The following is a 14,529-nucleotide window of genomic DNA, read 5'->3' as shown; positions in this document are numbered from 1 at the left end:
GTCAGCCAGCACAGCTCTGCTTCATTAACTAATTGGGGGGGGGGGGGGGGGAACTGAAGTCAGAGCTTCCAAATTGGTGGAAAACAGAGAGCCCAGTTTACAAAGAAGATCTCTTCAGCAGGGCTGCGCCACAGTTTGTTTATTTATATCTTAAGCGTGACCTTGTGGGATTAACCAAACACTGATTAGCCAACAGTTTGTGGAGAGCAGCTGCCGTCTGTTCCTTGCTTGGAGATCCGCAGACTGTAATTCCACCAGGGCCAAGACTGTTTTACTTTTGGGGGGCTGTTTTTGAGTAACCGGAGCCCGGCCCCACAATCCACAGACATGAAGGATTAGAAACACATTTGAATGGGGGGGGGGGGGAGGACGCATTCCAGGCTCTTGGTCGTTGGATAAAGGATTTTGTATGCTTTCCCATCCTATCTGTAATCGCAGTTTAGGATTATGAGTAACGGCACACCCAGTCTCGCAGGACTGTGCACTTCTCCAAACCACTTCTTAACGCAGGCTGAGTCAGAGCATCCACTGTGCTCCCTTCTCCCCCTACACTTATTCAGTCTTTAAGGGGACCAAAATCTCTTGAAAAGTTTATTTGACGGAGTGGCTTCCAATGTAAATGCAGTTCACTGGGTGAATTGCAGAAGAAAGGTTAATCCCTGGCTCCGCCTAGAGGATCAAGGAGTATACAACAGTTAAGAACATAAGAACAAGCCAGCTGGATCAGACCAGAGTCCATCTAGTCCAGCTCTCTGCTACTCGCAGTGGCCCACCAGGCCTTTGGGAGTTCACGTGCAGGAGGTGAAAGCAATGGCCTTCTGCTGCTGCTGCTGCTCCTGAGCACCTGGTCTGCTAAGGCATTTGCAATCTCAGCTCAAAGAGGTTCAAGATTGGTAGCCATAAATCGACTTCTCCTCCATAAATCTGTCCAAGCCCCTTTTAAAGCTATCCATGTTAGTGGCCATCACCCCCTCCTGCTGGCAGCGATGAAACACCAATGCATGTTGCATGAAGAAAATAGCCGAGAGGGTGAAGAAAGTTCCATTACCCTCATCCCAAAAATTATTTCATCGGAATATCCCTACCCCACCCCGGTGAGCAGCTGGTCCTTTTGTCAATGAAGCGCACTAGGCATCCCCCTCTTTGGAATAAATGACCCTAAAAGTACGCATACATCCCCAGGTGCTCACCAGACAGAATTAATTTAGTTTAACATGGATTTGCTTGAGGTTTTTGCCCTCTAACTTTGCATTAAAATTGCGCAAGGTAGCTTCTAGAAGGAGGAGCAGCATGGCGAACAGGTTAAAATTAGCTTTTTCCTCTCACGCGGGTCTGGGAGGTTTGAGGCACCAGTTAGAACAGATGGCCTGGCAAACTGGCAGAATGGCCATTCAGTAAAATAAAGACATTTCTTGGTTGGGCTGGGTACCTGGCTGTGGCGGGGGGTAAAGAATGGCGGGAAAACTTGCAATGGCTACTTTTACCGGAAAGAGGCTTTCCTATGCCGTCATAGCTGTGGTACCCCAGGGTTGAACACGACTGAAGGGGAAACTTTACTTTAGTTCCCGGGGGGGGGGGGGGGGAGTGAACCTACCAATATCTAAATAATTTGTAAAAACGCTTAAAATCACTGAGACCCATTATGGTGTAGTGGTTTAGTGTGGTGGACTCTAATCTGGAGAACTTGATTTGAATCCCCACTCCTGTATATGAGTGCAGAGTCTTATCTGGTGACCCAGGTTTGTTTCCACACTCCTGCACATGAAGCCTGCTGCATGTCCTTGGGCCAGTCACAGTTCTCTCAGAACTCTCTCAACCCCACCTATCTCACAAGGGGTCTGTTGTGGGGAGAAGAAGGGTAGGCGTTTGTATGCCGCTGGTGTCATCTTTAACTTGAAAAAAGTATACATATTCATATTTATTTAATGCTCGTAGACAATCATGATCAAAAGGGGGGTGGTACATTTATACATAGATAATATCTGAAATTCATATATAAAAAGTTCAATAAAAAATTTCCTGTACTGTTTTATAAAATTTACATAACATTATAAATATAGGTGATGGTACAATTAAATTTTAAGAAATAGCGCCATTAAATTCCTTAGACAGAATTTTCACGACTGTCAAAGTCACACTTTGATCTATGGCCCCTTCCGCACATGCAAAATAATGCACTTTCAATCCACTTTCAATCCACTTTGCAGCTGGATTTTACTGTGCAGAATAACAAAATCCACTTGCAAACAGTTGTGAAAGTGGATTGGAAGTGTGTTATTCTGCATGTGCGGAAGGGGCCTATCTGCTAATAACTTGGCTCTGTTTTACAGCAGGGCTCCACTTTTGGCTGTGTCTAATAAGATCAGCCATCTGAGTTATTTCTCTCCAGTATATGTTGAGCAGAGTTCTATTATGTAAGATCACGTTCTCTGTACTCTAGCCTAGCCTCTTGTTATAGAATGACATTTTAAAAAAATCATCGCATTTCTAGCCCACCTTTCGTAAAAGGGTTCAGGGCAGCTTTTCGTGAAACCCGTCTCATTTTTATCCCACCCAGGAACGGCTTCTGTCGCAGTCGCTGGCATCTTGGCAGCCTTGAGGATCACCAAGAACAAGCTGTCGGACCATAAATTTGTTTTCCAAGGAGCTGGAGAAGTAGGTTTCATGTCCTATCGTTGGGAAGGACAGGCAAATATCACTGAATCTGATGCTTATCCCCACCTACCTCACAGGGTGTTTGTTGTGAGGGGGGAAGGGCAAGGAGATTGTAAGCCCCTTTGAGTCTCCTACAGGAGAGAAAGGGGGGATATAAATCCAAACTCTTCTTCTTCTTCTTCTTAGTCCATCAAGATAAGCTCTAAACCTCCTGTTATTCCAGCCAAGAGGGAAAGATCTGCTGTCACCCAGGGACGTCTCTGCGTGCAAAAGATGCCTTGCGTCCCTGAATTGTAGTCCTCTCCTGTTTTGAAATGTCCCTTCCTGCAGTTTGGCTGTCTGAGGGGACTTGGATCTTCTGCTTCCTCTGACTGGACTAATGGATCCCTGGTTGTGTTTTCAGGCGGCCTTAGGCATCGCTCACCTGATTGTTATGGCCCTGGAAAAGGAAGGCATTCCAAGGGAAGAGGCTATCAAAAAAATCTGGATGGTAGACTCCAAGGGACTCATTGTCAAGGTACTGCTGCATGTATGGGTCTCAATTTCTACAGAGCTGTGCCTGTAGAAATTCCTTCAGTTTGCACTATAGCAAAGGCTAGTATAACATTTTAAGACAGTTAGGGAAATATTTTGATAACACTGTAGCAAACTTCCAAATGGTAACTGCAGTAAAACAGGTGGCCATTTATACACTTGTGGGCTGCCTCACATTGAGTTCTCCTGCTATTCTGATCAGATTCTCTGATGTGCGCTGATAAGTTTTCCCCACTTCCAAACTCGCTGCACTGCAGATCAGAGAATCCCCTTAATTTCTGAAAAGAAGCAACATACAAAGGAGATGCCACATGCTAATCCTATGCAGTGGCGTAGGAGGTTAAGAGCTCGTGTATCTAATCTGGAGGAACCGGGTTTGATTCCCAGCTCTGCCGCCTGAGCTGTGGAGTCTTATCTGGGGAATTCAGATTAGCCTGTGCACTCCCACACACACCAGCTGGGTGACCTTGGGCTAGTCACAGCTTCTCGGAGCTCTCTCAGCCCCACCCACCCCACAGGGTGTTTGTTGTGAGGGGGGAAGGGCAAGGAGATTGTAAACCCCTTTGAGTCTCCTGCAGGAGAGAAAGGGGGGATGTAAATCCAAACTCCTCTTCTTCTTCTCTTCTACTTCTGCATATATGGGTCTCAATTATCCTTCAGAGCTGTGCCTGTAGAAATTCCTTCAGTTTGCATTATAGCAAAGGCTAGTATAACATTTTAAGACAGTTAGGGAAATATTTTGATAACACTGTAGCAAACTTCCAAATGGTAACTACAGTAAAGCATGTGACCATTTATACACTTGTGGGCTGCCTCACATTGAGTTCTCCTGCTATTCTGATCAGATTCTCTGATGTGCGCTGGTAAGTTTTCCCCACTTCCAAACTCGCTGCACTGCAGATCAGAGAATCCCCTTAATTTCCGAAAAGAAGCAACGTACAAAGGAGATGCCACATGTTAATCTCTCTTTGGGTTTTCTCACTCCTGCCCACCTTCCCCCACTTCTTGCTCTCCATTTGAGATTGATCAGAAGGGTTTTTTAATTAATTTATTTAACACTAAAGGTGTAGTAATGGAGTGATGGATCCTGACAGCACAATAACACAGGAGAAAAGACAGCCAATGACAGCAGCTAAAAAAAGGTGGCAGGCGACAGAGACAAGGAAGTGGTGGGCAGGCAGTAGTTCCACCATTATGTTATAAAGCAGACCTGGGCATTATACGGCCCACGGGCCACATCCGGCCCACTGGATGACCCTGACTGGCCCCCCTGCCGTGCTGGGGAGCGCCTTTGAAAGCCCCGCAGAAGCCAGTTGCCTTGGCTGCCGGCTTCTGTGGGGCTTTCAAAAGCGCCTCGCCCCCCTGCCTTTTGGCCCGGCCCTCCACAATATTTTCTGTTTCTTATGCGGCCCCATGGAAAAAATAATTGCCCACCCCTGTTATAGAGCCATCGGGGGGGTGGGAGGTTTAAACATTTTAACAGCAAAGATCTATTGCTGGAGGAATGGACTCTTTAAATCCAGTGAAATAATGCTAGACAAAAGATGGGAAACAAAAAAAAGGTCCAAAAAGTACTTGCCTGCATTTTGTGTTTCTCGCAGGGCAGGAGTCACCTGAACCACGAGAAGGAGACGTTTGCCCACGACCACCCCAGCGTGAAAACCCTCGGAGAAGTGGTGCAGAAAATCAAACCGACAGCTCTGATTGGTAACTGTCCTTTCCTTCATTATCATTCTTGCGCCTTCCCTGTGATCCTTAGGCATGCTTTGGTTCAGTGACCGAACTTCTGGCTTGCATGCAGGAAGTCCCCGGTTCAATCCCCAACATCTCCAGTTAAAATGGTCAGGTGGTAGCTGATGCAGGAAGTCCCTGTTAGAAACTCTGGAGAGCCGTTCGCTAGTTAGATTGTTTCAGGTGAGTAGCTGTATTAGAAGAAGAAGAGTTTGGATCTATACCCTACTTTTTTCTCCTGTAAGGAGACTCAAGGTGGCTTACAAGCTCCTTTCCCTTCCTCTTTCCACAACAGACACCTTAAGAACATAAGAACAAGCCAGCTGGATCAGACCAGAGTCCATCTAGTCCAGCTCTCTGCTACTCGCAGTGGCCCACCAGGTGCCTTTGGGAGCTCACATGCAGGAGGTGAAAGCAATGGCCTTCTGCTGCTGTTGCTCCCGATCACCTGGTCTGTTAAGGCATTTGCAATCTCAGATCAAAGAGGATCAAGATTGGTAGCCATAAATTGACTTCTCCTCCATAAATCTGTCCAAGCCCCTTTTAAAGCTATCCAGGTTAGTGGCCATCACCACCTCCTGTGGCAGCATATTCCAAACACCAATCACACGTTGCGTGAAGAAGTGTTTCCTTTTATTAGTCCTAATTCTTCCCCCCAGCATTTTCAATGGATGCCCCCTGGTTCTAGTATTGTGAGAAAGAGAGAAAAATTTCTCTCTGTCAACATTTTCTACCCCATGCATAATTTTATAGACTTCAATCATATCCCCCCTCAGCCGTCTCCTCTCCAAACTAAAGAGTCCTTGTGAGGGGCTGAGAGTGTTCAGAGAAAGCTGTGACTAGCCCAAGGTCACACAGCAGGAATGTAGGAGTGCAGAAACACATCTGGTTCACCAGATAAGCCTCTGCCACTCAGGTGGAGCAATGGGGAATCAAACCTGGTTCTCCAGATTGGAATCCACCTGCTCTTAACCACTACACCACGCCGGCTCTCTTAATATGTAGTAGTACAGCAAGCCTGGAGTCCAAATACCCAGATATGAGGTAGAGCAAAGTGTACCTTAGCTCATAAAAGCTTATATGTTGGGAAATCGGGTTGGTCTTTAAGAAGCTACCAGACTCAGATTTTGTTCTGTTTGTCGGAGCAGACGACTGTGAATAGACCGAGGGTCAAAATAAAGCAGCCTCGTTCTGTTCCTGACAGTGGCAAAATGTTCAGTTCATTTTTCTGAAGAAGAAGAAGAGTTTGGATTTATATCCCCCCTTTCTCTCCTGTAGGAGACTCAAAGGGGCTTACAATCTCCTTGCCCTTCCCCCCTCACAACAAACACCCTGTGAGGTGGGTGGGGCTGAGAGAGCTCCGAGAAGCTGTGACTAGCCCAAGGTCACCCAGCTGGCAAGTGTGGGAGTGTACAGGCTAATCTGAATTCCCCAGATAAGCCTCCACAGCTCAGGCGGCAGAGCTGGGAATCAAACCCGGTTCCTTCAGATTAGATACACGAGCTCTTAACCTCCTATGCCACTGCTGCTCAGAGTACAAATTTCCTCATTCAGCTCAGAGTACAAATTTCCTCCTTCAGCTGAGGTTCTGGTGACCCATCCAATCATTACCGCCAAGACCAAGCAAACATCGGCAGGGAGAGGTCCCAGGAGTAGCGGTCAGAGTAGCAGACTAGAACCTGGGGCAGTTGCGTTCGGATCTCTGCTGTGCCAGGAAAGCTTGCCAGTTGACCTAGGATCTGTCAAAAATTGCTCAACCTCATCGGGTTCTCGTTGTGAGGATAAGACAGAGGAAGGGGGAATGATACGAGATGTCGGATTGCTCAAGGCCGTTATAGAAGCTGTTCTCTTGCAAACAGAAGATAGACTTCGACCATTTTGTCTACTTTGAATTGGAACAGGTGTCGCTGCCATTGGAGGAGCGTTCACCGACCAGATTTTGAAGGACATGGCAACGTTCAACAAGCGGCCCATCATTTTTGCTCTGAGTAACCCCACAAGCAAAGCGGAGTGCACCGCGGAGCAGTGCTACCACTTGACAGAGGTAAGGAAGGTGATATCCAATATGTGCCTCTTTCTGGTTCCACAGCTACAAAGACCTGCAAGTTGCTTCATACTCCCCTTAGTTTCTTATCACTCAGTTCTAATTTGCTGATATCTCCTTTGCCGTCAATATTCATGGCACAGAGATGGCAGAGAGATGGGTCCCAACCAGTGGTGGGATCCAAAAATTTTAGTAACAGGTTCCCATGGGGGTGGGATTCAAACTGTGGCGTAGCGCCAATGGGGCTTGGCGGAGCATGACAGGGCGTACGTGGGCATTCCTGGCTGGCTGGCAAGGACGCCGGGCCAACCGTCCTGGGTGGAAATCCACGCATGCAGGCTAGGCTGCCACGCATGCCGGTGCACCTCCTGCTAGACTGCTTCAAGTTCTCCGCGCTACTGCTGAGAGGAGGGGCGTAACTAAGGCAAAAATCACGTGGCAAAATCACCAATTAGTAACCCCCTCTCGGCACACACAAATAATTAGTAACCTACTCTCGGGAACCTGTGAGAACCTGCTGGATCCCACCTCTGGTCCAAACCCCAAGGAGCTTATAATGTAAATTTGAACAATGGGAAAGGCTTACAGAGAGGCACGGGATTGTGGAAATGAGCAAAGAAGTGGTTGAAGAGTTTGGATTTATATCTACCCTTTCTCTCCTGTAAGGAGACTCAAAGGGGCTTACAATCTCCTTTCCCTTCCCCCCTCACAACAAACACCCTGTGAGGTGGGTGGGGCTGAGAGAGCACAGAAGAACTGTGACTAGCCCAAGGTCACCCAGCTGGCATGTGTTAGAGTGCACAGACTAATCTGAATTCCCCAGATAAGCCTCCACAGCTCAAGTGGCAGAGCGGGGAATCAAACCCGGTTCCTCCAGATTAGAATGAACCTGCTCTTAACCAACACACCAGTGCTGCTCCTGCACTATGGGATCCACATGAGCACAACCAAAACCCTTTCTGCACAAATCCTTGAGAACGTTTCTACATCCTTTTCCACTGAAAGAACTAAGTGCAGTCAGCCGTGGTTTGGTGGAAGTGTCATTAGCGTGGTTAATTCTGAATACGGAATTGGGGGAAGGGGAGGACAAGGCAGGCATTAGGACCCCGCGGAGCAGTCTGCTACAAATAATGTCCAGGAAGAAGTGGCGGATGGATTTACAATTCTACTTACATCTTTCGGTGGGGGGAAAAGTATAAAATGTTATCAGTCCCCAACCCCCTTTGCAACAATTTGTGTCCGCATTCATCTTCTTCAAACGATTCCAGGCCACCATTTTGTGATTTTTGCCTTTTATTTTGAGTTTGTCGTGTGGAATTGCTGCTTCAGTGCTTCACAGCGGGGTGCTGCAATTCTCTGCACTTTCTACACTACCTCCTTCAAAATTATCCCCCCAAAACTGAAGAAACTCTGCCAAATGCTCCAAAAACAGGCGAGCGGCAAGGAGTGAGCTCACAAAATGGCGCCGATCAGGAAGTATAGGGAAGGTACAGAGGCATGGGAGACATCTTAAAGGGACCTCTCACGCAAAGGAAGACTTTTCAAAGACGTTTCAGCCGGAGAATCGTTTTAAAAGTGGATTCATTTAAAATATTTTGAGGCTGCAAATAAAACGTTTTGGGGTGAAAATAATGCAGGACTCCACAGAGGCACTTTTTATTTCCTGCCTTGAAACTTTTTGTTTATTTATGTATTTATTTATTGAATTTATACCCCACCCATCCCCGAAGGGCTCAGGGTGGCTAAACAACAATAAAATAGGATACATTTAAAAGCACAATAAATATTTTAAAAGACATCAAAACAACAACTTCAGCAATATCATTCATGATGGCGACTTAACCCCGACTATCCCCTGGGAGGCCAGTAATAATAGATGTTAGTAGATGTTAGCCCAGCCAGCTCTTTAAAAAATGCCCGGTGGAAGAGCTCCATCTTACAGACTCTGCAGAAAGAACTCAGATCGTGCAGGGCCCTGATCTCGCTTTGGAGCCCATTTCACCGGGGGGGGTGTGTGTGTGTGGGCAGGACCGAAAAGGCCCCGGCCCTTGTTGAGGTCAGCCAGACATTCTTCAGGCCGGGGATTACCAGCAGATTCTCCTCTGAAGAACGGAGGGACCTGATTGGGTGATACGGGGAAAGGCGGTCCCTAAGGTATGTGGTTTTAAAGTGTCAGTGCAGAAAGGGCCCAAGTTAGTTGAGGAGCCGTTTCATTAGGTACAGCTTCTGTTTACTTAGTACATTTTTACCAACCCTTCCTCCTGGGAGCTTAGGGTGACATCCTCTCTGTCATTTTATCCTCATGTGAGGTATGTTAGGCTGAGGAAGTCTGACCAGTCCAGAGTCACCCAGGAAGCTTATTTAGCAAAGATTTGCTTGCCACGGAGAGAGTGGAAAGTGAAAGCGGGGCTGGAGGAAATACTTCTGTACAAGAAAACTCGTTGCAGCAGACATTCGCCTCCACCACGCAGCAAATACTTTGTGCGTAATCGGCCTTTAAGAGCTATACCATGCCGGTTCTGGAGTGAAAAAGACGCTGTATGTTTACAGACAGGCAGAGTTTGAAATGGAGAGTTAGGTACCAGGTTTCATAAGTCCACCCCAATCCATTTATAACTTGATGCATTTTGATCTCATGTTCTTCTTGCTTCCATGATATTACAAAAGCATTGAACAGTGTGGCCGGATCACCTGAGTCCAGGTAATGAGAGAGCTGGCAAATCGGATGCAATTGAGAGAAAATGCTCATGGGCACTGTGCCAGCCTGCCGAACTCTTAACCTACTGTGAAAAAGCCAATGTCATTTCTTCTAGGTCTAGGACAAATGGATTCATACACACAATACACACACATGACTCACTAAAAAAAGTCTTCCTGATGCAAGCTGAATCTTCCTTGTTCTGCTGACAGGGCCGCGGTATATTTGCAAGTGGGAGCCCGTTCCCGAAAGTGACCCTGCCAAATGGGCAGACCTTCTTTCCTGGGCAAGGCAACAACGCCTACATCTTCCCCGGCGTCGCTCTGGGAGTCATCGCCTGTGGAGTCCGACACATCTCGGACGACATCTTTCTCCTCACCGCACAGGTTTGGGATTTTATATTCAGTGGCAGATTTTAGTGTGTAGTGAGTGGACATTGTCAACAACTGTGGTGTCTCAATGTCCTAGCAGTTCTTCCCAGAACACCTACTTGGTGCTTTCTCCCTTTTTCCCTTCCAATCTGAATCCAAAATCTTCTGTAAAAAGAGAGATCAGCTTAAATTCTAAGAGGCCATTTCACATGCTGCGCAAAGGCAAACCCAGGTTTATCATGGACCCAGGTTTATAAACCCAGGTTTATCACTTGTTAGAAAACTGTAGACAATCGGAGGGCAATTATACACTGCTGTTCTGGCCTGTGCTGAAGTGTGATTCTTTTCAGGGCAGAGCTTCTGTTATGGACGCCTTTTCCCCCCTCTCACACTCACTGCGCAGCAGATCTCATAATTATCGCTGTTTGTGAGAATGGGCAAAGAGTGGCCTTCTCCCCTGCTTTGCAGAAAAGATAAAATAAATAGCCCTGCATTGTTCTTTACTTAGAGTTTTTTGGCTCTGCCCTGCCTCTCTGATTCTACTTCCACCCTCCCCAATGATCCAGAGAGCTTTTAAAACTTTATTTCAACTTCAAGTATTTGTACCATATTAAATCTGTTGAAATAATAATAGATCTAATACAGGAATGCAGAAATACAAAGGAATATTGAAATAACAAGCCTCTCATTCCTCCCACAGCAACAGCAGCAGCTGTATATGTGTGTGTGGGTGCAGAATATCAGTTCAAGGACATGATCCCCTTCTTCAGCTGAGTGTATTCCAGGAAATTGCTTTGCCTCTTTCATTTGAGGAGGATTATTTTTGGAAAGGGGTTACAATATTGACACAATAGCAATTTAAAGGGCTTTAACAAAGTCAGCAATCTGGTAGCTACCAGGTGTGATGAGATGTGTGTCTTTAAGAGTGAGTTGATGGGCGGAGTTAAGAGAACCAGGAAAAGCAGTTAGAATTGAGAACACAGAAAGTTCAGCAGGCAAGCCTGCATCAAGCAGTGGGGTGCATCCTTGCATATAGACAGAGAAAACATGAGGATCCCCCACTACAGCTCCACTGCACAGCAAACAACCCCGAGGAAAGCATTCCATGGATTAGGGGCCAAAACTCCCTATGGCATTCACACTTTCTGTGTTGATGTTTAAAACTTCTTAGAAGGATACCTAAAATGTACACCTGTGAAGTAGCCCTCAGTTAAGGACAGGAGTTCTTATGTGAGGAGGGAGTCAAGATGTAACTGTGAATTTCACTGTAAAAAGATCAGCAAGAAATGGGAATACAGTGGTTAAGTGACAACGGTGCTAAAGAGTTTGAATGCGGAAGGTTTCAGAGTTATCCTACAAGCAGGGCCTGATACACATTCTTCCCAAAGAGAACCTTGATACTTCAGAAGGGCATCATCAATCAAGACGCTTTCTTTTCTCCCCACCTCTAGTCAATTGCTGAAGAGGTCACCAAAGAGAACCTTGCTGAAGGAAGATTGTATCCCCCATTGAGCACCATCCGAGATGTCTCCTTCAAAATTGCCGTTAAAGTAAGGATTCTTGGTTTTGGTAACCATTGTTAACAGACGTGTTCATAGAATCATAGAATCAGAAGGAGATGTAGAGGTGTGGTGTAGGGTTAGGGTTAAGTGGATTCTAATCTGGAGAACTGGGTTTGATTCCCCACTCCTCCACCTAAGTGGCAGAGGTTTATCTGGTGAATCGGATGTGTTTCCAAACTCCTATATTCCTGCTGGGTGACCTTGGGCTAGTCACAGTTCTTCGGAACTCTCCCAGCCCCACCTACCTCACAGCATGTATGTTGTGGGGAGAGGAAGGGAAAGGATTTTGTAAGCCACCTTGAGTCTCCTTACAGCAGAGAAAGGTGGGGTATAAATCCAAACTACTACTGCTCCTTCTTCTCACTTTATCTGGTGGGTATTGTAATTCCAAGAATCCATAATGCAGATCTTTCAGATTTGAGTCCTGTCCATGGAACTAAAGCAAAGGCAGTTACCCGAGGTAAGAAATCATGAGCTGAACTTGGAGCGGTAGCTGAAAGCATGCTGTTATGTACAGCAGTCAGTGGCTTTCCAGAGTGCTTAAATTTATTTTTTTTATCAGAGCCATTTATTTTTATCAGAGCCATCCTAATTTTATATTTATATTGTATTTTAATTGATTGTGCTCTTTATATTGTTCACCGCCCTGAGCCCTCCGGGGGAGGGCGGTCTATAAACCTAATTAATTAATTAATTAATTAATTAACTAATTAATTAATTAATTAATAGATAAATAAATAAATAAATATAAGCCAATGGCTGTACACTGCTATCCAGAAAACGGACCAAATAACACAACAGGCCAGTTGTTTGAACAGCTACATAACTACATGATGGAGAAAGGAGGGCAATTAGAAATGTGCATTTGGTAAAGCTGAAACAAACAAACAAACAAAAAAGGCTTTTTAAGCTGTAGCTAAAAGGCCCAAAATAAGTGTTCCATGAGTAACAGGCCCTTGGTTTCTTGTTACCAAAGCAGACTAGCTATTCTAGAAGCTTCTATAGCCCAGATTAAGCCCTGGAATGCTGGAGGAAAAGGTTCTCCAGTAACAAGGTCTCCGGGAAACTATATTTCTCTTGGGAGTCTTGAGTATCTTCTGTGCCACTGAAATCTTTCTCACGATGGCCGTACTGGGAGTTGCTAGGATCCTCTCATCCCTGCCAGGAGGGAGGGGAAGAAGTGGCTGCAGTGTAGAGAGGGATGGAGGTGAGGCCTGGGCTAAACTGGACCATGATTCAAAGAGGTTTGGGTTCAGCTCATAATTAGGCCCGACATTCCGACCTAGTCAAGTTCATCCTCCAAACTCCCCAGTTTCAAATTCATGTCGAATTACAAGTCTAAGCCCAGGGCTCTTGAAAGACAACAGGTATATTTAGAATATATAATCCTGTCAAGCAAAGTAACGAGCAGAAATGTGGATTGTATCTTTCAATAGTTATCTTTCAAAAGACCAGCCGTTTTACCTCAGAAGTTCGTAAACATAAGGAGAACTTTACTTTAACTGAGAGAGAAAACATATACAGTATATACATATCAACAAAGTATCACATATATATAGTTGCATGCATGGCTCATAGTTTGTTACAGTTTGGTTGCGATACAATATCTTTGTCAGAGCATATTTACATAGTATTTGGTTTACATCCGTACAGAGAACATCACTTTTTGCTTAGTCAGGCAGGCAGGCAGGCAGTGAGGCAGTGAGGGAACAGAACACTACCAACGGTTTTTAACTGTCACCTTTAGAATGTTCATGCAGCTTCCCAGAATTCCCTGCTGCTTCTGCTGCCACTGCATGCAAACAAGGCTGAATATTCCAACAACCACTGTCTTCTCCATCTCGTTTCAGATAGTTGACTATGCCTACAAACACGACTTGGCCTCCTGGTACCCAGAACCGGACGACAAAGAAGCCTTTGTTAGATCCCTCATTTACAGCCCTGATTACGACTCCTTTGCTATCGATAATTACAGGTGGCCCCAAGAAGCCATGGAGACTCAAAACATCTAAGGTTCTTTCCCCTTCCCCTTCGTCTTAAAGAAACTCTTCCGACGCTCACGTTTTGACCAGCGTGGGTGTAGACGAATCTTCAAGATTATAGACATAAACGGAGGGGTGAGCAAGAGCCCATCTTTCCTTTGCGTAGCTGCCTTTTTACCGATATGAGCCGGAGAACAGCACAAAATTGAACGGGGCCATTTGCTTTCCAAGGTAATGGAAAGACAGGCCTGGGCGTTGGGGGATCCCATTTTCAGCTTAAGCACTCCCACAAGTACTCTGCACTTCCGAAGAAGTTTTCCTTTACCCTTCCACCAGCCTGTCTCCCTCTCCAAAGGGACCACAGGCTGCCGAGCCCCTGCAAGTCTCCAGAAATATTGGGAAACCCCACGACCGATTGGCTGTGTAACAACACGTGACGACGTCTGCCGTTGTAGTCTGAAAGAAAGCAAGGCGAAATGCAGATGGTGCAGTGGGAAAGGAAAATGTATTAACCATTATGTGATTAAATGTATTAAAGTGCTAGTTTTCTTTTACTAGCCTCATAGTCAATTTTTACTTTCCCACTGCAGTACTGGCATTTGGCCTTTCACCTGGTGCAGCCCTCTGGTTTTTCCTGGAACTGTTGCCTAAGCCAGGGAATGAAGCATCCTGAGCAGCAGTGGCATAGGAGGTTAAGAGCTCGTGTATCTAATCTGGAGGAACCGGATTTGATTCCCAGCTCTGCCGCCTGAGCTGCGGAGGCTTATCTGGGGAATTCAGATTAGCCTGTGCACTCCCACACACGCCAGCTGGGTGACCTTGGGCTAGTCACACCTTCTCGGAGCTCTCTCAGCCCCACCCACCTCACAGGGTGTTTGTTGTGAGGGGAAAAAGGGCAAGGAGATTGTAAGCCTCTTTGAGTCTCCTGCAGGAGAGAAAGGGGGGATATAAA

General features: G+C 46.0%; 1 protein-coding gene across 1 annotated transcript in view; it reads left to right on the top strand.

Annotated features, from left to right (window-relative positions):
• ME3 (malic enzyme 3) overlaps positions 1–14,131 on the top strand; it is a 148,321-nt gene extending 134,190 nt beyond the window's left edge. Inside the window, 7 exon segments of the mRNA XM_048493278.1 lie at positions 2,558–2,655; positions 3,059–3,172; positions 4,791–4,896; positions 6,822–6,964; positions 9,875–10,048; positions 11,485–11,583; positions 13,446–14,131. Of these exon segments, the coding sequence (XP_048349235.1) occupies positions 2,558–2,655; positions 3,059–3,172; positions 4,791–4,896; positions 6,822–6,964; positions 9,875–10,048; positions 11,485–11,583; positions 13,446–13,607 (896 nt within the window). The 3' untranslated portion in view covers positions 13,608–14,131.
• Positions 14,132–14,529: the final 398 nt, after the last annotated feature.

Source organism: Sphaerodactylus townsendi, linkage group LG04, assembly GCF_021028975.2.
Source record: "Sphaerodactylus townsendi isolate TG3544 linkage group LG04, MPM_Stown_v2.3, whole genome shotgun sequence".
NCBI classification, from domain to species: Eukaryota; Metazoa; Chordata; class Lepidosauria; order Squamata; family Sphaerodactylidae; genus Sphaerodactylus; species Sphaerodactylus townsendi.
This window is presented reverse-complemented; position numbering and strand designations above follow the sequence as displayed.